The 25,788-nt window shown below is 35.9% G+C and overlaps 1 protein-coding gene across 1 annotated transcript in view; it reads right to left on the bottom strand.

Moving 5' to 3' along the window:
• Nucleotides 1-250: 250 nt before the first annotated feature.
• Nucleotides 251-25,788, bottom strand: part of RASA2 (RAS p21 protein activator 2) — a 45,423-nt gene continuing 19,885 nt past the window's right edge. Inside the window, 20 exon segments of the mRNA XM_036388883.2 lie at nt 251-2,633; nt 3,329-3,518; nt 4,182-4,285; nt 4,990-5,198; nt 6,037-6,119; nt 6,406-6,477; nt 6,480-6,511; nt 7,686-7,759; nt 8,215-8,292; nt 8,386-8,472; nt 9,679-9,785; nt 11,593-11,716; nt 12,390-12,464; nt 12,913-13,027; nt 14,293-14,441; nt 15,593-15,749; nt 17,522-17,620; nt 18,983-19,059; nt 20,302-20,374; nt 22,188-22,271. Coding sequence (XP_036244776.1) covers nt 2,603-2,633; nt 3,329-3,518; nt 4,182-4,285; nt 4,990-5,198; nt 6,037-6,119; nt 6,406-6,477; nt 6,480-6,511; nt 7,686-7,759; nt 8,215-8,292; nt 8,386-8,472; nt 9,679-9,785; nt 11,593-11,716; nt 12,390-12,464; nt 12,913-13,027; nt 14,293-14,441; nt 15,593-15,749; nt 17,522-17,620; nt 18,983-19,059; nt 20,302-20,374; nt 22,188-22,271 — 2,020 coding nt within the window. The 3' untranslated portion in view covers nt 251-2,602.

Here is a 25,788-nt window from a genome sequence, read left to right as displayed (position 1 = left end):
TACACCTTCCTGAAAGGTGGCTGCAAGCAGGTGGGGGTTGGTTAGGGCATGGCTTGGACTCTATGATCTTGAAGGAATCTTCCAACCTAGTGATTCTGAGATTCTTTGAAATCTGGGGTCAATTTTGGTGGCTTCTGCCCCCACCATCAATTAGGTTTCTCTCTTTATACCCAAGTCCTGTATGTAACCCCCATTCATTCAGTTAAACGCTACCATTTTAAACAGCCAGGCCTCACAGGAAGCACACAGCTTATCTCAGGTTTGTTGTCATTTATTTCTGAGTTATTCTCAAGCAATGTTACAAAACATTTTAATGTCTTGATAAGAAAATAAAATTTAAATAAAAATACATTCAACAATACATCATCATAATAACATTAAAACTTTTACAATCCTAACAGAACTAATTACTGAATAACATCACTTTTCTAGACTAATCAAAATGAATGCAACTTTTATTATTAATCATTCTACTTGTACCTAATTAAATTCTAGAACATCTACTGTACTTTAAAACATTATAAAATGAGAAATCAAATCTTAATGGTCACAAATATTCAATGGCCTTCTGGGGGTTTTTTTCCTCAATATTCCAGTACCAAAGCAAAAAAAAAAAAAAGTGCATATTTATAAAACCCCAACATTGCAAGAGTATACTACTCAACTTTTCATAAATTTTAATTTGAAAACAACAGAAAATGGCTCCAAGGAAGAGGGTTTGCCACAGGGTTAATTCATATACAACAAACCCTAATTCTGACCCTCAACCACATTCAACTTTGTTTAATGGCAGTTTTTGATCAATGGCAATTTATCTTGACCTTGGCAAAACACATGTATTTGCATTGCTGTATTCTCCCTCACTTTTAACTGTTGGCAAATAAAAGTCCTGTTGAACACATCAAATGTGTGAAAAAAGGAAAACACAAAACCAGCTGAGGAGATGAAATGATTGTGATGTTGCTGGTCCTAGTACTGAATCCAGATATTCTAAAATATCTTGGTATTAAAATGAAGTCATTTTAACAAGTTACATTCATTCCAAAGAAATTTCAATCCTGTCTTGCCACCTTGCTTCCATTATAGAAAGCCTTCTTACAACAGTATAATAAAAATGTGTGGTAATTCCAACACCTTACTGTTTCAAGCATTGTGGATTTCTAGTCTAAGTTACATTCCTAATTAATTTGGCCAAATCGTGACTGGAAAAACAAACAAAACCAAAACTAAAAAATACCCCACAAAACAACAAAAGACCCCACAGAAAATGCTTTAAAAATAAAAGTACCACATACAACTTTTATTAAAAATAATATTCCAACGAGTACCATTGTATTTAATACTGATGAAGCAAAGTTGCCACCTAATACCTTTGCTTCTTCCTGGTTATATACATATACTTTTTCTCAGCAGAAAACTAACTTCTCAGACAAAGTGAGCAAAAATTAATCTTACTGAAGTCAGGAATGCCAGTTTAAAATTGTGTTAAGTGGCAAATACGAATCTATGTAACTAAAGATACAAAAATATTCACTGAAGCATTGTTTAAAGACAAAACAATGTTGATCATTCAACTGATCATAACAAGCAGATACTACAAAGTATCTAAAAATAATCTGGGATAGTCCAGATATCTAAAGTGCTTTGAGTGATTATAATAGAGATTATTTATTAGATTTGTAGTCAAAAGTTGAGCTGGATGTAGTTATTACTTTTTATAAAAAGAAGTTAAATCATACATGGGATGATGTTAATTGATCAGTACTTAACCACAATCTGTTCACACTTAAATTTTTCTATCTGAAGGCAAACGTATTTAACAAGAATGTTACTACCCTGCATTTCTTTTCAGATTAAGTAAAAATGTACCTTAAAAAATGCTAAAGAAAATAGATAGTGGTCTAATGTCACTCCATATATTACTCACTCCAAATGTAAACAAGAGGTACAACGTAAGTTCCCTGATTTCTTCTTTAGTACTTAATAACTCAACTAACACTGGTATCTGCTGTCCAGATTATTTGCAGCATACTGCATGGTTCTGTAGAACTTCAACTGGAGATAAATCAAGTCCTGACAATACCTAATACAAGGAAAAAAAAAGTCAAATGCATTGAGTGTGAAGCTTCAGATCTTTTCCACATCATAAGATCTTGGGATTTCTATTTCGAGATCCGTATCAGCAGGGCAGGCACTCATGGTAAACTCATGCAAGTTTGCAGTGTATGTACTGAGATGTAATCCAACCAACATTTGCAGTGTGGATTTTCTTCCATGAAAAAGCTTATTTGTTTAGAAAGTTCTTTCCAATAAGAAAACAATGGCAAAACAACCTTCAGATTTATTCACATCTGTTATTTCAAGAACCTGAAACTTCAAGTTTTTCAGCAAAATGAGAATAAACCTTAAAAACTGGATTTCCAAGAAGGTATTTTTCTTTTAAATATTAAATAGATTGTCAACACAACTAGTATTTATGTTCATTCTTAAATATTTTGCAAAAATGCATATAATGAATTAAAAAAAAGAAAACAAACAAAAAACCAAAACACTACAACATTTCCAGTTTCTTTTTTCATCCAAGTGGGCCAGTTTGTTTTGATTAGGAAACTTTTCCAACAATCGGATTTTCTCTGCAAAAAACCAAAATATTATATGTAAATACTTTTAAGATTAACATTTGCCTTCTAGTTCTCATCATGCAATTTTAATTTATCAAGCAGTAAAATCCCAATTTCTACCATTAATTGCAAAATTTAGTGATTTTCAAAAACCTCATTTACTTTCACATGGGACTTCTAAATCACAGTCAATTTTTCTGAACAACTTGTGTCAAACACTAACCTAAGCAAACCAAATCAGGGTTTAAGCTTTTCTATTTTTCCTGGTCAATCAATCCTTAGTGATAAAAAGGAGAAATCTAAAAACTTGCTAGTGGTGTTCCAGAGTCATAAGCCAGGATTAAAGAGAACTAAAGAATGTGCTCTGGAACAACAATGTACTCCAAAGAACAGTTTTTTACCTTCACAAGAAACAGTATTTATCATCAAGTATGGCAAGTAAAATACAAACAGTAAATATGCTACCTAAAAGATATGTTTCTGCCAAAAAGTAAAAAAGATATGTTTCTGTCAAAAAGTAAAATTTTGACAGTTTGCTATAACTTGGTACTTCTGCACTACTACAAATGATGTACCTTATTCTCTCCATGTCTGTGTTGTCTAACTCTACCTTCATTATCTCTACCCCAACAAGTCTGGCCTCACCCCATGATTTATTTTTTTCAAAATACACATTTATCAATGTCCAAGTTAAACAAGATACTTACTCACTACCATATTTGGCACTAGATGATCTCTTCTTCTGGTATTTTTCATGTGATTCATCCAGCTTTTCTACTATATCTATTATCTGCTGAAGTGTATGAAAAGTGGCTACAGAATCTTCTATGGTGAAGTTAGAATAATCATCTGGTTCTTTCCGAGGACCTTGATAGACTGCTATACTTCCACAAGCCTCTGCAAAAACCACCACAATCATCTCATTTAGAATTACAACAATTCAAAACCAAATCTAACTCCCATGCAAATGGTAACTCCAACATTCGGAAATGAAAAGTTACTCTGGCTTATACATAAAATGGATTAAGATAAAAGCAGAAGGCAGTATAAATTAAATGTATTTACAAGGCTATAGCTTATTTTCTGCTAGCTGTGCTCAGCATCTTGAGCATCTAGCTCTCTCCTGTTCACATTAAGAGAAGCTCAGTGCTTTCTTACAGCAAAACCATGTCTAATATAATTCATCACATAGTCAGGAAAGGAACAACAAAAGTAGAAAAGCACCACCTACAGTTGCAGTTTAAACTATTAAAAATATTACACATATGGAAATTCAACTAGAACAATGCCTGATATCTATTGTAAAGAAATGCCTGAAGAACAGACACCAGGGCACTTCGAATTTTTATCTTCTATCTCTTTCTCTACTTTCTATTATTTTCAGGTGAATATAATAGAAATGTTAATTCAATTGTTTGAATTAACATTCAATTGAATGTTAATTCAATTGTTAATTGAATTAACAATGAACAATTCAGTTAATTGTTCAAAATTATATTCTTAGCCTAGAGAACTAGAACTGAATATCAGTGTAATTCTTCTTAATTATCATTTGAGTACCTTCCAACTTCTGTAGTTTAGACCTGTTGATAGTGAAAAGGGAGTAAATTCTTTCTGTCTCTCTGTCTCCATCAATCTCAATTTGAGTATCAGCAGGAACATCTCTAAAAGGTGAACAAAGACAGGTAATCAATAATTCTAGAAAGCAAGTAAAAACAGATTCTTTTTCATTACACATAGACTTTTAATATGTTTATCACTCACAGACAGTTTCACTAAACTTAGTATGTAGTTTATATAACCTACATAGTTAAGGATAAATTTATTTTTAAAAGAAATCACAGCATTTCTTTGTTTTCAGAAATCAGCAGCTTCTAAAAAGACATTAAACCGTTTTAAGATGTTATTAATTTTTCTAATATACCTACAAAACCCAAATGATTTGTCAGAATCTACATACAAGATTATTTAGCTGACTTTCTTAGGGCACTCCTTTAAAGTATGTGAAGCTGTTGTATAAAACAAGAAAAAGTCATTAAGGAGAGAAGACTTCCAGGCTGAACTTCCTGGTGTGTCATATTTCTTCATTCAACCTGGCATCTGAATTAAATCCATTATTCTGCATGAAGAGATCTCAGAAACAGGGTATTTGTGCTTTTCAAACAGGGTATTTGTGCTTTTCAAACAGGGTATTTGTGCTTTTCAAACAGGGTATTTGTGCTGAGCAGGCTCCCTCCACAGGGTGGCACACGAAGTAAGAGAGAAGCCCAGTAGTTAGTGCCCGATGCCCGTGCTCTGCAGAGCGAGAGGGGAAGCCTGGCTCCCCTGTGTGCAGGCTGCAGAGCGGCTCCAGCCCCGCAGCACTTACGCGGTGCAGCGCGCGCAGCCCTCGGTGCTCTCGGCCGTGGCCTTGCAGCACAGCCAGCTCCCGTTCAGGAAAGCAGAGGGGTGGTAAAAGCTCAGCCTCCTCTGGTTGCACCTGGTTACCCGGCAGAGAGCCTCGATCCACTCACTGGCTTCTACGCAGTTATTTGCTTGGATATAGAGTGGCTTTTCTCCGTGGAGTACTTGAAACATCTGTAGAAGAAACATATTATTCTGCTGAGTAAAAAAAAAACAGTTACCGAGCAATTTCAAATATGTAAAAATAGATTTCAGTGCTCGGGCAATTCCAAAAACTCTAATTAAGAGAGATAGTGAGACAAGGGAGAGAAGCAGACTTTTCACCTCTTTCAACTACACAGAGCAGAAAAGCTCACTGTGTTCTCATCTAAGAAAGAACCCTTATAAATTAGAACAGGATGCATCTTCTGTCTTCTTCATCCACATATCTTTAAGTGTGACCCCAGATTTCAAGAAGCATGACCTTCATGCTTCAGCAACAGAAGATTGCCAGAAGTCTCTCCTTTAGCCATCACTGGCCTTAGTGACAGCTGTTCTTTTACCACTGCCTCAGATGTTTGGGCTGACATAAGAACAGAAATAACTGATGTGTTCCAGGGCTAGAATGAGGCTGTGAGCACAGACAACTGCCTCAGCTGATGAAGGGATTGCACGAAGTTCTCACCAAAAGGAATAAATACAAGTTTGGTAACACTACATTTCTATTAGCACATAATATAATTTCAACTGCTTTGTAATTATGTTATATAGTTTTAACCTTCATTCCAGAAATTAGGCAAGGGGGGCCAAGTCACAATCAGTCAGAAAACTTGGTGCAGGATAGCCACATTTCCAGGCTGATTTCCACGTTCAGAATACTTGGAGATACTGCATACAGCTTGTTATTCCTGATCCATAAAAGACCTTTTGCTGAAGTGTTTATTAAGGGGGTTTTGTTAACTCTGTAAGCTAATTACAATCTTTTATTTAAAGAACATATCAAGAATTAGATATAAACTATCTTTTGACCCACATTTTTCTTGTTGAAGGAGTTCTCATCAAGTTTCTCCACTGCAAGGATGTTTTTGATTGGAATAGTGAAAATTGGTTCTTTATCTGTAAGAAATTGTAAACAGAGGAGTGAAGCAATCTTTAAGAACTGTTTTATAATCTCAGGGCACTGACATTGAAGTTCATACTCTAAAAATATGCATTTTTATTATGGAAAAAATAGGCATGAATCAGACAGAAGCCTCTATTAATCAAGGCAAAAGTAACTAAAATAAATCATAGGTATTTTAGGAAAAGAAAAAAATTATGCCATTTTAAAAGCACAAAAAAAGCTACAAACACTTAGACAAGATTGAAAAATAAAAATAATTGTTAAATAAACATTATTTACCTTGCTGTTTGTGGTATGTGAATTCTCTACTTGTTAGACAGAACCATCGCTTCTTGAAATTCTTTTTACCAATCGAGTCCTCCCCTGAGCTCTTTTGTACATTTCTCTGTAAAGACAGAATCAAATGAAATGCAACCATTAGTCTTCAAAACCATTTACTGAGATAAGACATTATCGTTCATCATGTAAAAATCTACTTCATTGTACATTAAAAAAAATCTACTACTTGTTCACAACAGATCCTCAAGATTCTCTCCCACTATGGTGATGGTGTGCAGGGTTCCAAAAGCAGGAAAGGAGTCTGAAAACCACACAGTCCAGACCAGTGCTTGTAGCAGTACATTTGGAGGGGATACATAACTTGTCCAGATGAAGAACTCCAAATTTTCACAAAAGGGAATAAGGTGTTTCTAACTACAAGATTCTTTCTTTCCTGCCACTTTCTCCATGTAATTGTATCAGTGAAATGACACTGGATATGGCTCAACAGCAAGGACAGACAAACTGCATTTAGTACACTTTAAGTGTACTCACTCCTAACTCTTGTTTTGAACAACAGCCCTCAATTTATTACTATAATCAAGTGCTGATCTACTACAATTTCCTCCTTCATTTCTATTCAGTATCTTAGTAGTAAGAGACATGTCTCTTCCTTGTTTGAAATTTGGATGCCCATTTGATCTTTTCTTCTTATAAACCTGCTTTTCAAGTAAATTAAAATATTCTCAAGTAAATTAAACTATTTTTTCCTCATGAATGTTGTTCAAATCATCATTCTTGAGCAGCATCAAGCAAAAGAGAGTTCATTTTTTAGGAAGAGTGACTTTCACCTCCATCTATATAAGAGTATTCTATCACTAAATGTTAAGTATTTAAATTACAGGGTAGTTTTCTATCTAACTTCAAAGGCAGAACATTTAGCTGGCCAGGCTTACACAGGAGGTAGAATAATTCTAAGTTAATCACATTTTAAAATACACTTTCACAATCCTCAAAAACCACCACAGAGCACACACTGAACTGTGACAGTAATGCAGACAGTCTTCAATAGGTTTTCAGCTGCTTTAAATTATTTTTTAAAGTATTTAGAAGATGAGTTATGAAAGCTTGCACCTGTTCTTTTAAAGTAATTCTACATACTAAGAATCATCTAAATTACAAATATAGTAATTTCTACAGTATATCAGACATTTTGATAAGCATTAATCTGAATCTGGCATTACTGAAAAAAGACTGAAGTCAATTTTCCTATGGACAAAATAAATTCAAGATGTATTCACCCTTCTTTTAGATGTACTGGCTCGCTCACACCACTGGGCTCTTTACTCTCAGTAGAGGAAACATCATCCAGGAACTTAAGGAAAAAAACCACAGGGAGTATAAATATACAATATTCAGAAACACAAAACCCCAAAAGCTATTTTGAAAATATAAATGTACAGTTTCTCCTTGAACAGAACAGTTATTTTATATATATATTTTATATATATGGCAGGGCCTAGGAACAATGTAACAAGGGATGCCCAGAGGTCACACAAGCTTTCTTTAATGAGTTTCTTAACAGCAGACCCAATAACAATTTCTTTCAAAAAATGTACACTTTAGTTTTAAACTAATTTAGCTTAGTTCATTATGTGCAACTCTTGTGTATGGTTTTGCAATGTTTCTTGGTTTGGGGTTTTTTTAATGTCTGAAACAGACCACAACTTTTTCTCTCTAGTAGAAAACTGAACACTGACACAAACGTTTAACAATGAAGACTGATCAGCTACACCAACAATAATAAAATAAAATACAGTTGAAAGTTACCTTTTTAACAGATTCAGTAAATTTTTCTTCTTGAAATGTTTTGAAAAACTCACACATAAATGTCTCCTTGAAACTTGACTGAAAGGAAAAGTATATTGACATAAATAAACTTTTATAGGAATTTTCAATAGACAGAATGTTTGAAATGAGAAAGAATTTTAATAGCCTTACAAGTTTGCTTTTGGTCAAACTTCCCCAGCTCCCCAAAGTCTGGATGGCTTTTGATATAAGAGTTAATGTTCTAGAAGTCTGTGCATCCTAAAACAATGAAACAAAATTCAGAAGTCATATGTTTTCACAGTTCCAGGTAGAACTGATTAAAAAATTAAAAAGTCAAGAAAGATAGTATATTACACAATGTAGTAAGTCTGGTACATCTTCATTCCTTTTCTTTCCCCCAAAAGAAAAAAAAATGTGCATGAAATATTATCTAGTTTATTAGCTACTGCATAGTGTTTATTGTTTTAGTCATTACCACTAGAATTTAATATTAGTTCTGGTGAAACATTTTTACATATAAAACACTAGAAACCCTCAAATCCTGTAATCATTACTACACATCTAACAAACTTCTGAATAATAAACATAATGAAATACTGCAGGACAAATGGTCCAAGTTTTCACAATAAAAAGTGAAATTTAAAACTTCATCTTTAATGCTTTTACTTGGTGTGTTTCCTACCTCACCAATTGCATTTTAATACAGAACTATAAACACAGCCTCCAAAAGTGGCCTTGCTGTTCCCTTTTAGATGTTTAACCCTCAAATGTTAAAATCATGTAATTTTTTTTACTCAAAAATCTGGATAATGTCAAAGCAATGAATTAGAATAAGTGTATCTTTTTCTTTTGAAGGCACAACACACCTAAGTAAATAAAATAAGGTAATAATGACAACCTCTGGAGAAGCAGATTTCATATATTTTCTGAATTTAATGTGAAAAATAATACAGGGTTTTAATATCGATATTCCTGTTTTTGAAGTTGTTTTATACTGTGTATCTACTTGACAAACAAAACTAGAAAATCTGTCAAGCCATTGCAACTAGTGGAGTCCAGGACAAATATACCAACCAATTACTGGATAATGCTACAACCTCTGCTTAAGACCCACATGGCAATAAATGTCTGGATGTTTAATTTCCTTGGTGGAAAGAACCAAGGCAGTTTAGGCCTATACCTTAAAGGACCCTCAGGTCATGTTGTTATTTCACCCCAGAAGCACATTCCCAAAAAAAGCACAGCATCTTTAATATTGAAAGCTCTTCCACATCATTTGAGAACACCCCATAAAGACTGAAATATCTGATGCTTTAAGAATTGTAAATATCTTATTTCCTTTGGGAACTGAACCTAGAGACATTTAGTCATCTTATTTCCCAGTTACTGAAAGTAACTTATGCCTTCCCAAACCAACAGCTCTGACAGTATGAATAAAACAGAACAAAGCTTCACAAGACTTACTGGATGGTGAGGTCGTAAATGAAAAGTATGAGGTGAGACTACGGCTACAGCAAAGAAACGAAGAAACACAAAGCTGCTCACTGCAGAATACTGTACATGAGGGTCATCTGCAGAGAAAAACCATGAAATGTAACATGCACTGAACTTAGGAAACCATGAAGACAGTTAACATAAAAATCCTTAAGAAGATAACATCAGAGGAGACATTCATATTTTAAAATAGAATAGAAAATCAATGAAGTGCATGAAATGAGAAAGGTGGTCATGGTAAGAAATTTTCTCCTTATAGTGGAGTGTTTACTGCTAATTTATCTGAAAAGAAGTTCTATTCCCATACAACTGGCTCATCAGCTCCACTGGGAGAAACAATGAGATGATTGCAAGCATTTACATACACAGTTGATTAGGTCTGGCTGGATGCTGCACCCAGAGACAAAGCACTGCAGACACTGCCTCTAAACTCTGGGGCTATTGGATTCTTTCACCTGGAAAGCTACTCACTGATAATTCAAATACATTAATGCTGCATGACAAATACAGTCAACACATAGGAACAAATATAATTGCAATTCTGAGTTGCATCATAAACTCCTGCTTGTGACTGTGTTCACAAGGGTTCTTGGCTGAGGGAAGAGACGAGAATGTTGACTCCATGATCAGAAGGCTTGATTTATTATTTTATATATATATATATATATATATATATATATACATATATATATTACATTATAACTATACTAAAAAGAAAAAGGAAAGGAAAAGGTTTCCTCAGCAGGCTAGCTAAGCTAAGAATAGAAAAGAAAGGAATGATAACAAACACAGCTCTCAGACTCTGTCCGAGATAGCTTGGTCCTTGATTGGCCATTAATTAAAAACATCCAAGATGGGCCAATCACAGGTGGACCTGTTGCATTCCACAGCAGCAGATAACCATTGTTTGCATTCTGTCTCTGAGGCCTCTTAGCTTCTCAGAAGGAAAAATCCTAAAGAAAGGATTTTTAGTGAAAAGATGTCTGCGACACTGCTGTTATATAATTTTGATGATGTAAAAGAGAATTTTCTCATTAAATATTTTGGGTATATCTGTTTTTATACTGGGAAATACAGTAAGGTCACATTCTTACTCTAATGACCACTTCAATCTGATCTGTTAAGTCAGCTTTTCTGAAAGAACTGTCTGAACTAGAGTAATTTATGGCTCAGTTTCAGTGACAAACATGAATCAGTGAAATGTTCCACATTATGAGGAGCATACTCTTCACCTGTAGCTTATTACAGGACATTCAGATTTTAATTGACTCAAGTGTGAGTACTTCAGACCCACTACATTACTCCTATATTAAAAGCATTCTGAAAGAATAAAGCTATTCTAATACTGGTCACATTTACAAACCTAATAATTAATTTTTACTATTCACCCTCCTCAAAACTACCCATAACTGCTTTAGCTATAGCAGTACTAAAGCTAACTTCACAGAAGTTATGAATGTGCTGGCCATTGTAAACAGTGACAGTTCATGTAAAGATGCAAATGCTAAATTGATTTTCAAGTTCACATCCTGTTTCTTTAGAAGCAACAAACAGAAGAGCTCTTAAAAATTTTAAGTCTTTCAAATAAATCACTTCCTGTACTACTTGTGCTTTTCTAATATTATCTTGTACTCTTCTGATGACTTCTCATTTGCTGCTGTCTTGCAGTTTCTGATTTGCTATATTTTTGTGTCAGAATACAAAAAATGTCTCTTGACTGACCATAAAGTTTCACTATAACTTACAGCCTGACAGAAAAACAAACGCCTGTCAAAGTTCAGGGCACAGCCTCGGACAAGATAAGAATTTTAACAATCCCTGTAAGGTAACTGCAGAAGTTTTCAGTCCGAACACCACTTTCAGAAGTTCTTAGAGAACACTTACTTGGAAATCTTTTGGCAGCCAGATGCCTCAAAGAATAAAACACATCACACATTAGTGTAGGACAACTTATACTCGACCGCACTATTTCACGGAACACTTTGTCCACGTAATAGCGGAGATTTTCCTGCAATTATGAAAAAAGGTATTTTTTAAGACCATGAACATTCATATTTCTCCTTTTCTTTTCCCTGGGCACAAACATAACACTGTCTGATTATTCAATACAGAATTCTAGTACAGTGCATATTTTAAAAGCCTCATAATGTTTATATGGCATTACTACTGTTAAAAGGTAGTTTAATGATATTTACTTAAAAGTATATAAGCAGTGTCTAGCAATATAAACTACCTATCAATACCTGTTTTTGTCATTTGACAACAAGGAAGGAACATTTCCCATGCATATCAAGTGAACGTTAACTTTATTGCAGCAACTGTTGCCTTCAACATCAGCATACTCTGGGGTAAGAGGGAAGCAGCCAGCAAAACTTCAATGAAAAATGCTAGAACACTTCTAATTAGGTACATCAATCTAGATGCTGAATATAGGACATCAGGAATCAAAACACCAAAAAAACTGATAAGAATGACTGTCATCTTTAACTTCTCCTCTCTGTCCCATTTTCCACTGGACTTTTCCATTGCTGTCTTCATAAAGAGGAGTAAGAAAATACAGCTTTTTCTTTGTTTACTCTGAAAACAGAGTTATATTGCTACTATGAGTTACTCATTTTCCATTACAAAGACTGCTTTTAAAAATGCTTCTTTCAGATTTTTAAACCAGTTGGTAAACTCACCATATTAATTTCTACGTTATCCCCCTCTCTTAATTTGATGGGATCTATTTCACAGGGTTTAGGCGACTCACATATCTGAAAGAAACAAACAAAACTATAGGAGTTCAATTTTTGAGACGAAGTATGGAAATGCACCTGTTAAAAACTAGATTCTTATATTTAGGAATAAAATTCTAAATAGGTCCTAACCATCTTTACCAACATGCAATGACCATCCTCACTTTTGTTTGTGCCTTTTCAGATGGATTGATTACATAAAGCATCACATGGGCAAATTCTGCAACGTGTTGGGAGGCTGCAATGACTTTCATTGACTGTTTATTTTGAAGCATCTGGAACATAAATGACAAACCACAGCTCCTCCCACTAAACTTCAGCAATTATTGCTCAATTAATTTTTCCTCTAGGATGCCCCTACCTGAGTGATTCCTACCAGAGAGCTGAAACAGGAATGTCTATCTCACAGAGAAGGATACCACAGGGGGCTGAGCTTCCCCAAAGAAGTTTCAGCAGGATAACATACCTCATCAATAACAGGTTTCAAAGTAACCTTTAGGTAGTGCTTCCCCACTATTTTCATCATTTCATCCACACACCGAGTTGCAAGTGAGTTGCCTCTGAAGATTGTGTTTGCTTCTCTGCAAGAAAAGAAGTTATTTTATTTGAGCAAGGAAAAAACAAGTTCAGTAAAAAAATTCAATTTATACTCTATCTTGCTATTAAATATTTTAAAAGTATTTGTAATATATTTTAATTAGGAATCCCAGAACACATGCACCAAGCTTCTAATGGCACTCAGTAACAAAAAGAGTAAAACAAGAATATTATTACAGCAATTACCAAACCCAGGAACATAAAAAAAAAATAAGAAAAAGCCTAAGAAATTTTATACAATTAAAGTTATAGTGTAGTGTGGAACATGAGAAAGAACAACTGGAGAAAATTCCAAAATAATGAAAATTGTACCTCAGCAATATACAATTCCTCCTGCAGCAGTCATGGTAAAAAAGGTCTGGAGCTATAGCACACTACTACACTACACCAATAAACCCAGACACTTAAACCAAAAGATAATTTAATCCAAGGTTTTTATTCATTATAGTTGTTGAAGAAAACTGACAGCCAGCTGTGCAAAGTGTATCTTTCTAATCTGAGAGATTTAGTTTAAGCTGCCTTTGTTACAGTTCAATTACAATGGAATGTGTGTACTAAAATGAAGTTTAGAAAATTATTTTCTATGAGTCACCTCTTTCTACACAGTTAAGCTGTCTCACATTATTTAAATCAAGACTAAGTGCTTTGAAATCAACTGTCCTGTGGTGACAAAAGCCCTGCCACACCTCCACTGGATATGACCTGGCAGTGCACTGGTTGCTACTCACATCTGCCTTATTTCTCTCCTAACCACAGAGCTGCAAATTCACAGACCATATGCTGCTACTTGGAAAACTCCTGTGCTTCCTACCTGCAAGGCATGCAGGCCACATTCTTAATTACATGGCATTTTTGCAGAAAAAGAGTAGCCTTCATTTAAGCCACATGTAAAAGATAACAGGATAAGATTTTCACCAATTTAAAGATGTTCCATCTAAGTTCATAAGTTTCGATACAATGCGCAGTAAAATTTGAAGAGTGGCCAAATAAAGACATTTAAAATAAAAACTATGTACTCTAAGACAAAGTTTGACCAAACTGTCCAGCACCCTTAACTCTGACTCCCAGATCCAAAATTATTTTAATGAATGTTTTTAAAAATTGGCATGAAAAGATGAATATATTTAGTCAGTTTTACTTGAGAAAAAGAAACCAAAGGGCTTACTTATCAGTGTTGTATCGTGAAGCCCCATTGGAACTCTAAGATGAATTTTAGAAAGCATGACATCAATAAACATGAAATACATACTGGGTGTCCCTCAGATCTAGTTCTGCCACTGCTGCAACGAAGGGAACCAGCTTATGGTGGTGCAGCAGCAGCCGTACCAGGGGCAGCACAGCATCGCACTTGTCTCGACACACCTCACTCAGAATGTAGGCAGCAGATGCAGAAATGGGCTGTGAGAAAGCAGAATACAGTATCTGAGTAAAGTAGTTAAATGTTCCTTCTGTATTTGAAAAAGTACAGCTCAAATCAAATGACATAGTTTGTTAACAGAAAGTTTCAATATTTGCTGTGTAACATGGCAATTAAAAGCTTTCATTTCAGAGATAGTTAATTGAAAATTAATATTATCCACTCTATAAATACACTTAAGAATGGAATTCAGCAGCTACTCATCTCATCCCCTAAAGGGTTACACTGTGGCTTTGTCACCAACCCAAGTTAGAGACAGAAAGCAGCTGTTTTACTAAAATGTCATGTATCTTCATAGGACTTTTAAAACTACAATCAGGGGACATTAAAATAAAGTTCTCACCCTTCTCAAGTGTTTGCTACCGCTGTACATTAGGGAATTTCAATACAAAACCTAAATTATTTCAGTAGAAAAGACCACTGCTGACTGCTGCTACCTATATACTCAGCTATTCCTGAATTCCAGTGAAGCAGTATTTGAATATGGGCCAGCAAAAACTTGAGTCACAGCTGCTTCCTCTAGCTTTCTTCTCCTCTGTCACTATTTCACTAACACTGAATCGATAAAAAGCTGTACAAGACCTCGGAATATAAAGTCTGGTTGCTACAGTTTGATTCCTGTCCCAGTGTTATGCAAACACTCTACCACACTTCCCTCTTTGTCACCATGTCCTGGTGAGAAATCCAGTCATGCTGATTAACATCCTGGGGAAGGCAGAAGCAATTCAGAAGTAGAGTTTGAAAGAAACTCTGAAGTAGATCCTTTTTGTTAATTATCTGCCCTTCAGTGCCAATAATGAATCAGTGTCCCTGGAAAATCTCTAAATCCAAGAAGCCAATAGATGCCAATGGAAAAATACAATGTTGAAAAGAACAACCAAAAAGAAAAAAGTATTTTATCTCCTCCAGGCACATAGCACAGATTATATTCCTGTCTCCACTGGTTCTTCTAAAATAAGAAGAAAATCTTGGAGCAGAAGTAAGAGCTCTAGAAGCTGTTCATCTGGGTGTGACAGAAGTAATTTATACAAAGAAAGAAAACCCATCATCTAAATATGAGTAATTCATATTGTCTCACAACTGCATAATCCATTTTTAGGTTTCACTTCAATGAAGTTTTCAACAAAAGTACCTGAACATCTGAAGATTTTAGCAGCAAGTTCCTTAGAGAAGTGTAGTACTCAGATGGAAGTACACAGTCTTCAGTGTAACAGATATTTAATCTAAGTGATCCCAAATCATCAGTTTTTGAAGACTTGTTTCCATTTTCTCTTGGCTGAAGTAAGTACCTGTAAGCAATAGGACAATTATAAAATATTAGATACCTATTTCATTCATTTGACTAATTCCATAATAAAGCAAAGTATCACATTTAACTATTTCAGTATACATGCATTGTATCTGAAAACTGGTAAAAAATTCACAAAAACCCCCCCTTGAGACACAAAAGTAAAAACATGAGCAGCATTTAATTCATCTTTAGCACATAATGGAACTTAAATTTATTTTCTCACATCTTTGCAAACAGTAGAATAGGATATACTTTTTGTAGGTTAACAGGGAATAGCAGGAATTGTTTGAGACTACACTGGGACATCTCATTTTACATCTAGGTTATATTTAGGGTGTTGGACACTGCAAGTGAAACAAGTAATGTGAAGAGTTAAAATGGTCTTGTCTGAGACCAGAAAAAACACATAATATTAACAGGCTCCACTCTTGAGAAACAAGATATAGGGAAAATGCATATTTTTTTTCTACTCTTAATACGAAATCCATTGAACAATTCACTGGCTGCAGTTTCACTGCATTCCAACAGGAGGTGTAGCCCTACAAAAATGTTCACAGCTTTTAAGCAGTGTCACAGTAGTTTTAACAATCACCCCAACAAACTGAAACCCCATCTCCAAATATTCTTTTACAATCATGTGTATTTGGACCTCTACAACCAGGAGATCAGACTGGTCAATTCAAACAGCTACACAAACACAGCTCACAGGCAATGAGCCCATGCTGATACAATCTTTCTCTCTGCAGGTTGTTGACAGAGGCCTGTTTTTATGTTAATATGGTCATACAGCTGTTGATGAGAGACTGGCAGAACAAGCCTGTGACTGCAATACACCGTGCAAAACCAGAAACTCCAACACAAACACCTACAGGATCACATTCAAACACCAAGAGTCTGAGTTCAGCATCCAAGACATTTGGAGCCTGAGGTGGGTACATGGAGCAGAGCCATAATGGTTCCTGGCCAAGACCTGTGTTCCATTTAGTTCCTATTTGCACATGTTCTTCCCATCTGTTTTCTGTGTGGATACGAAAGCGCTTCCTCCATGCTTTTTCCTGTACTAAAAGGTTCACTAAAAGCAGAATATTTTACACACTTGGAGGCACTCAAATCCCTTGCACTCATCCCTTCCTGCTGCCAAGCATTTGGGACAGCAAAGGAGCTAGAGATGGGCTCCTGCTTCCAAAAACATCAGAAAGGAGGGTGCTGAGATGTCCCACACAGAAGTGTTTCTTGCCTGAACTCCCTTCACACCTCACCCTTCCAGGTCCTGTGACTGCTCCCCTGATATGATGCTGGGTTGGTTCTAGAGGATACTTTCAGAGTCTCCCCAAGGAAGAAAAAAAAAATCCATACTTAATGATCAAATAAATTCCTCACTGGTCATTCTGGAAGTCTGACTTAGGAATTGAATTATGAGTGATGCAATTCTGAGAAGCTCCAGGTTTGCTGGGTAAGCTGAAGAGCACACAGAGATCACTGAAGTCCAGTAACCTGACCAAAAGACAGCTATAGTCCATCTTCCCTTCACTCTCCACTCATCCCCTTCAAACACCAACTATTCTGTGACTAGGTGCAGACATGGGGAAGAGCAGAGCTAAATGTACCTGCTGACAAGGGTACTTTACTAAGCAGGGAAACTCTAGAAACATGTTTCACCTAGATTAGAACAGGAAGACATGGTTTAATGAATAGGTAAAATAAAACATATCCTTTGCAAAAAAAAATGTGCAAGACAAGCAAATTCACTTCTGAATCACCATTTCTCACCATGCTTGAAAGGAATCATTTCTTAACACCTTCACAGGAACTTTAATTTCTCCTAGAAAGATGTCTTGTACCAGATTCCCATTATTCCATAGGTCAACCCTGAAAACAAGAACATTGCTTAATTTTCTTTTCTCCCAGAGAGAAATAAGCAAGTTTACAATAACTGCCTTACAGCACTAATCCACATGCATGCAGGCAGCAAATGTTAGAAATCTCACTCCATTCTAAATAAACCAGGAAGACTCAAACAAGTGACTTATTAATCCATAAAGAACAGATAAAGAAACAAACAGTGAAAGTTAAGACTTGCAGACCTTGCATCAGTAAACAAAAGTGACTGGCACAATGTACGGCTTCTGCGCAGTCTCCACCCCCAAAACTGTGCACATTTCTTCTCAGGTAATTCAAGTGAACTTTTTCACCAATAGATTTAAATATCCACCTAACTGCTAGAGTCTGGGCCACTGCAATGCCACACCAAGACATGCGCTTGTTTCTCCAAGCAGCAGCTCGTACGCTTACAACCTCCAACGGAGTCCGGCTCCACACATGCACCCTGGATTGATCTATTACTTCTTACCTCTCTGACATTTCTGACAGACAGCAGTTGTTAAGAACAAAAAAAAAAAAAACAAAAACAAAAACAAAAAAAAAGACAACTAGATTTGTTGGGGCATGACTATTTTTCTAAATATATTTGCATCTACAATGAAATATACAGTTCTAATTAATGAAGCTAATAGTTAAAAACACGCATACTAAGTTAGTTCTAGAATGGCTATGTGGATTAACTGCTAAATTATTCTTCTGATGCCTGTTAGGAAACATATGCTATTCTGTCATTCAGCAAATTTGGTGCATGTATGTGCAGGAGCACAAGAAAGACAAGAAACTGAGTACAGGGCTCTCTGCAGTTCTAATTACATTGCATAAATACACAAAGACCTGCTCTGAGGGGAAAGCAGCAGAAAAGGGGAACATACTTTGAGTATTTGCATTTGCAAGGAAAAGATGAAAGACAAATGTTCCTCTAAAAAGCAAAGTGAATTTGTAAGAATCTCATAAAAGAGGCTTTCTCCTCTTTTTTTATTAAACCAACCAACTATATTTGAAACTATAGACTAGGATCAGGTAAGCTGGTATCCTTCAGTACAAGTTCTATTACCAATCTTCTGCCCAAATAAATATTATTTGATATAAGGTATTCATACCTCTTTACTCACAGGCATAGGAATGCTAGATACACTCTACCACTATTTACTTCAAAATAAAAAAACTCATCTCAGTAAGAAATACAAGTAAAAAAAAAAAAAGAAATTTTCTTTGTAATTTTTTCTACAAGTCTGATCAGTAATTCTAAGAAACTACACTAAGATAAAACAGGTATTTATTGTCTTGATGATAAAATATTATGATTTATTAATGATTCTATGAAATCACTTTCTAATCCACATAACTTACCTGACTTCTAGTTTCTCAATATCTTCTTCTTCCACCTGAAACTGGGACTTTTTGGTGTAACTGCTGGACCTGGTTACCTGCAAGTAAATTCCTCTTATTAACACATTTTTTGTATTATGGATATCAAAAATCAAAGAAAACCCTCCCTGCCTCTAGCATAGGTAAATAGCTACTGTTCCTTATACAAAGGAAAAAGGTCAGTTGGCCAAACAAACTGCTTTTTCCAGAAAGCAGGAGAAAAATGGGTCAAGTAGAGTTCCTGGTGGAGCCTACTGAAGGCTGATAAATGAGGGAATTACAGTATAGATCTATTAGAAAAAACAACAAGTAGTATGACAGGAAACTGGCAAGTTTTTTTTCTTTCAGCATGAGCCCTATGAAAGCATTGAAGTAAGTCAGTTCTGAAATGTTTAAAGAAACAACAAATAGGAAGCCCACTTTTCTTGCCCTAGTTACAACACAATTGTAACCTCTCATCTACAGTTTCCTCATTTCTTGACTGACTGCATTCTCAATTTAACTCCAATAAATCATAAGTCAAAAAGTTACCAGAGTGGTTTGGATCACATTTTTATCCTAATATCTAACTTCTTAAGAAATCACACTCAGTATTCTTGAGCAGGTCAACTGAGACACACACATGCACTGAAACTGTGCATAGGCATGAAACTATTTCTCACTCAAGTCCCACACCAGGATTTATAAAAACACAATAAATTATAATACATTTGAGGCACATGCAATAGTTGTACTCCTTCCAACTCTCAGTACTGCATGCTTTAAATGCAAATCTGATTTTTATTACTGACACAAATCAGATGAAAATTTAAACTCATGGTTTCTTTGTCAGATAACTCATGTAGAATTGAAATCAACTCCTAAATAACAACAAAGTTAACTTTTTAAAATAAAATAAACTTTTTGGGTATAATTACTATATTACTTTATTAAATAAATAAGTTTTTTGGGTTTTTTAGGTCAAGCTTGAAAATATTTAAACAGAAGTCCATGGATAGGCTAAAGTTATCTCAGAACTCCAGATGGCAACAGATGGTATATAAAGTGATTCAAGATAGGGATTACCTTCATATATGTGCTTGTGAGAAAGTAACTTCTCACACAGCAATTGGAGGAGAATGCTATTGTCTGGCAGACAGAAATTTAACTATGTCATCCACTTACATTTGAGAGGCCAGTTAAAGCTCTTCAATTTGCCTGGAGAGAGCTTTCTGCATTAGGTATTGCTATGCAGCTTGCTTAAAAATATCTGAAGGGTTGCACAGAACAGATAAACAGGAAGAACACACACAAAAAGTTACCTCAAAATAAAATGTTTCATTAAACTGCGGATTGCTTGTTTTCTTCTTAACTTTGGTCTTCTTTTGGTCATTCCTGTTCCAATGTGGTAAAATTTTTACCATAGACAACTTAAACACACAATTATAAAGACATTCTATTGTCAAGAAGGACCCATGCATTTAAGTTAAAACATTTTTTGTTATTCTACAATTCACTTTGATCAATGAAGAAAATCTTAAAATGAAATTAATTCATCTTCACAATAGTGTTTAAAGAGCTAAAATTTTAAATGTTTTATCTAGCTAGCCGTGCATCTATCCAACCCAAAGGTCGTATTTAATTTCACAAACAGGTAAAACTTACATATATTAATTAAAATACATGAACAATTTCTAATGCATTTAAAATTTAAATTTCTTTACCACTGCCTGAAGGTAATGAGCACACTTCCTTGTCTTGCTCAACTGCAGTTTCTGTTTTTCCCACCCTCTTTTGCTGGTGAAATATCCACTACTTCTTTACAGACAGGGGCTTACACCCAAGACACTGAAGGTTTTCTTTGAAAACAACTGCTGCTCATGTAAGATATGAAGCAGCACAGGGTCAAACAAAACAACTGCCTCCATTTCCTTGTGTGTTGATTTTGGTTTTTTTTTTTTTTTTTTAATTTTACAAGTTTTATAAAGGAATACAGTTTTATTTATTTAGCAAAGGGCTGTGGTAGTATAAAATGGCTTTCCAAAATAAAGAAATATAAAAGACATGAGAAAACAGACGAGGGAGAAGAAAAACTGCCCTAAGTATCAACTACCTCTTTTCAGGCACTGGACATATAAATATTCCAGTCATGGTACATGAGTCACACATGCATAAGATTGGAAAATCTCAACCAGGAATTCCTGTCAGATTTGCACATTTATTCCCATACTAACAGGGTAAATCTTTTGTGGGACCAACATTCTCCCACTTCCATCCACACACAGGACTCAAACAGAAAACGTCTGTCAGTTTACCTTCTTTGCCATTTATCCCCATGATTCCTAAGTATAATGGATCTAGTCCTAATCCCCTAGTCCTCTTAGGAAAAACCCACACAAACAAAGCAAACAAAAAACCCCCCAAGCCAAACCTAAAAAATGTGATTGTTTATTACCTAGGAGAAAAAAAATGCTCCATGCAGAGCTTACTCAGGGACAATCCTTCCACAGTCTTTAAGCCAAGCAAGCCTGGTACAACACATCCTGGCACTGTGCTCACAAAGGCAATTCCTCAGCACAGGAGAAAGGAAAGGGTCTGATGTGGCAAAAATGAAGCAACTGAAACTTATCCTCCTTATTGGGCAGGGACTTGCACATAGTGAATGTGTGGGATGGGGGATTTTTCTTAAATGAAAAAACCCAGGAGTTATTGAGGATTACTGGTCCCAAACAAGGGGATATTTGAACTGTGTGGACATTGAACACAGCATCCTGAAGGTGTTCCAGAACCTCTCCTCCCTCATCTCCTCCCAATTACTACACATCTGCTGTAAAGAAACCCACACATCAGGGAAAACAGAGAAGAGAGGAAGGTGAGGGAGCCACTGACTGCATCGCAACATACAGGAATTTCACAAATTAACAGGAAGCACAGTGCAGAAATCCAATACAAAACAGAAAAAAAAAAAAAGAACTGAGTCATAAGTGGCTCTTGACTAGTGCAAACAATTCAGACAGACCAAACACCATCCCAGTCTGAGCATATGGCAGGGAAGGGAGAGAACAGTATCCATGGAGATGTGATGTACGCATGAGAGCACTGGAAGATTTTTCTGTGTTTTAAAGATTTTGCTTAAAACCTAGAACTTTCTTTTCCAATTCAACATCACAGCATTTTTAGATTTATTCATTTTATATTAAAATGTTACCTGGAAGGCCCCACGAGAGAGACTGTTGCATAAGGATCACAATTCTGTCCGTTTATAAGAGGTAACCCATGGCACTCCTTTATGCTACAAGGAAAAGGCAAACAACAGATCAGTGAAGCAATTATTTGGCTTAAAAAAATAAAATCCAAACAATGCTTGCTTTTTGAAAACTTTTTGTCCTGCTGCATAACACACAGATATAGCAATACAATGATCCAACATGCTGCATGTACTTGAAGAAGATCTCTAGATGGTAACACAAAATAATACTCAAGTATATAGTCATATTGGGAGGCTCTCTGAGAACAAAACTCCTGGAATTGCTTTGATAAAGACACTCCAGTATCACACATGAATGACAAAATCCTAAGTAAAATGAACTGCTATATGTTAGGAAAAGTTGCAGATTTCATTAACTCAAATTTGAAAAGCTATCTGGCCTCAACCAATGGCAGCAACTATATCTGGAAGGCATTGAAATAGATTGAAATATTTAATTTTGAATAAATTACATTCTGAGTTATGCTAAGAAATGCAAAGTCAAATCCTGAAATGATATTTAAAATTAAACATCTGAAACTATTATAGTATATAGTTTTAGCTCTATCTTTGAAATAGTGCCCAAGGTTTATTTTCAATCTTTTTTCACAATAGTCCATGTTCAGGGTTAAATTACCATCAAGGTTAAATGACCCTTTTAAAAATTCTGTTTTCTTCTGTAATTCATACAGTAAGTGGTAAACTGGTGTTTAACAGGTACCCAGGCACACTGTTCATCAGCCCTGATGCAAAAGGGAGAGGATGGTTGTCAATTAATGCTCATGGAGACAGAGAAACCTTTTCTGGACCTTTTCCAAAGTCTTGCAATCTTTGAATCACCACAGCAGCAACACAGAGCTGGGTCAGCAAGCTGCCTAACCTTCAGATGCTGCTCACATATGAGCATTAACTAAAAAAAGCTGGAACAACAGAAGTGAAGCAGAAGAGTTTGTAAATTCATAGCAGAAACTAGACTTTTTAGCAAAATTATGCTCTAATGTAACACATACAAACTACATGTTGTAATGTAACCATACAACATGTAGTTTAAGTCCAAAAACATTCTGCAGATTACAAAATTTCCTAAGATCTGAATGTTATATTCATGTTCTCTTTAAAATAATGTATTTTTAGCTGTATTGCAAGAATTTAACTAAATTAAAGCAAGAAAATTTCAATTGTCATAATTTGCTAGTTTGACTAAAATCCAAAATCTAGGCAACTTGAGGAGAAAACTTTAAATTCACATGAACAATTAAGTAAATGTTCTAATATCATAATGTGTAATAATAAGTTGTGTAGATCCAGTGGAAGTTATGTAGCTGCCCACATTTTAAAATAACTGCTTTATGTACTGTAGAAAAATGTTGTTAAAAAGAATAACAGGAGCTGCAAATTCAAATACAAGAGTGGAAAGAACAGACACTAACACTCCTGTGCTGCCTCCAAACTCCACCCTCTTTGGAGTATGCACAATTATAAACCAGATGGTATTTCCCCCCCGCAAAAGTCCCTTTGTCTTAGCCAGTTCAGGGAACATTTAGTGCTGAACCACTGCACAATCATTTGTTATTTTTCTTCCAGTTATCAAGCACGTGGCCTTCAGCATTTCAATAATTTTTGAATCACAATGAACGCTACAGTGATTTCAAACCCACCATTTAAATGGGTTCTTGAAACATCCAGTTGTTTCATAAGCATTCATTGATTCCTCCTCCAACACATAAGTGGCCCAGAAGAGTGGCAACAAAATTAAACTGTCTAGACTTTTCAGTCATTTGGGGTATCTGATCTGAGGCAGGACTCTATTCTTTCAGACTGATGGGCATCCTGTAGCATACAACACCCTCTGCAGCTCCTCAGGCTTTGTAGTTTCAGGTGTGAGTGCTGAGTGTACCTAGAAATCAGCTGCAGTTTGAACCTGATAGGAAATTCATAGCAGATGGATCAGCCAACCTTATCTGAAGAGAATTCAGCTGTTTAAACAAGAATTTCTCTTCTTACAGTCTTTGACATGATCACCAAGCTCCTGGATTTCTCTAGCAAACAGACATGAGTCTGTGGGACTTTCAGTTACACAGCCTGTTCTGTTCTCTTGACCACAACATACACAAACTAAAGAAAGGCTTGTTTGTGATTTCCTGCAAATTGAAAAACATTTTACTCACAACTTCACAGCCTTGCAGCAGAACTGAAATCTCTGATTCATCATATGGATCTGTCACTTCAAGTTGATTTCATGCTCCAGCTGGTGTCCCTGTGGAGGCAGCTCTAGCACTCCATTCCCACCTCCTGTCCAAACCCCAGCTCTGCTGCCAGCAAGTACAGCCTGCCCAGTTTATCAGACAGCCTGTCCTGGTCCAACACCTCCCCTGACCATCAACTCCTAATATCCCCCAATCTCCCTCTTCTTCCAAATTTACCTGACCTCCTCCTCTTCCATCTCTCACTCCAAGTTAGCCAGTCAGATCCACCCCTTCAGTCTGCAGGTACAGCCTGGAGTCTGCTTCAGACACATATGTGACAGCACAGCCAAGTCAGCTGAACTGCTGCTTCTGTTTACCACCCTCACAGGAAGCTTTTAACCTAAAAGCCAGTTGTCAGTTTGGCAAACTGAATCACTCTGTTCATGCAGGAGCCCTCCCAGGCTCCAAAGGCAAGCAGCCATTAGGGATAGGAAGCCATTAAATCAACTCAGCACTACCGAGCTGGATTGTTCCTCCCCAGGGACTGAGCACACTGCACTGAATCATTACTGATACTTTTAAGCTACTAAACAAACAGCCTCCAGTAAACATGTTCAAAAATCCTGAAGATGTTTGAAGTGGCTAAACTGGAGTAGACTTAACAGAAATGGAAAAGTTGGAATGAAAATGAATGGAACGAAAAAACCTCACTCAGTTTGCTAGTCAGCAAATTTCACAGGAATGCTGCCTTTGCTCAAAGAATCAGGCAAAGTGCTGCAACTGCAGTCTCCTTTAAAAGGAAAACAACAACCAAGAAATCCCAGCAACACCACCAACAAAATGCCAGACATTTTGACCAATCAAAAACCAAAATAACATTAAATATACACTCCTATTCCGACAACCATAATAAATACATTTTTAACACACAGTAAAAATATTTCAGATTTGAAAAGTCATTTCATCTACCTAGCTAGGCAGCTGTTATTCAAAAGGCATAAATGCATGGAGTTTGAAGTAGCAGACAGGAACTTAGAAGCCTTTTATTTTATATTTTAGACTTCTATATCCTTATGTGCCGTCTAAGCAACAGGTAACAGAACTTTGGTTCTTTTCCCCAACTGCTGCCCTGTTCCAGTAGAGTGTAAGATATGATTCAGTTTTCATTAATTCTCATCTCAGAAGTTTGTTGTGCAAGAGGAGTTTCATACAGGAAATTAGAGCCTTTCAGATATAACTGGCATATATTCAGCTTAAAAGATGAAAGTAAGTTCTTAAAAAGACCCAGCCCACAATAAACCCCCTCAATGGCTGACTCTACCTCCACCATTCAAATCAACTGAAGTTCTTCACAGGCAGACACTCCCTAACTGCAG

Source organism: Molothrus ater, chromosome 10 (genome assembly GCF_012460135.2).
Source record: "Molothrus ater isolate BHLD 08-10-18 breed brown headed cowbird chromosome 10, BPBGC_Mater_1.1, whole genome shotgun sequence".
Lineage (NCBI taxonomy): Eukaryota > Metazoa > Chordata > Aves > Passeriformes > Icteridae > Molothrus > Molothrus ater.
This window is presented reverse-complemented; position numbering and strand designations above follow the sequence as displayed.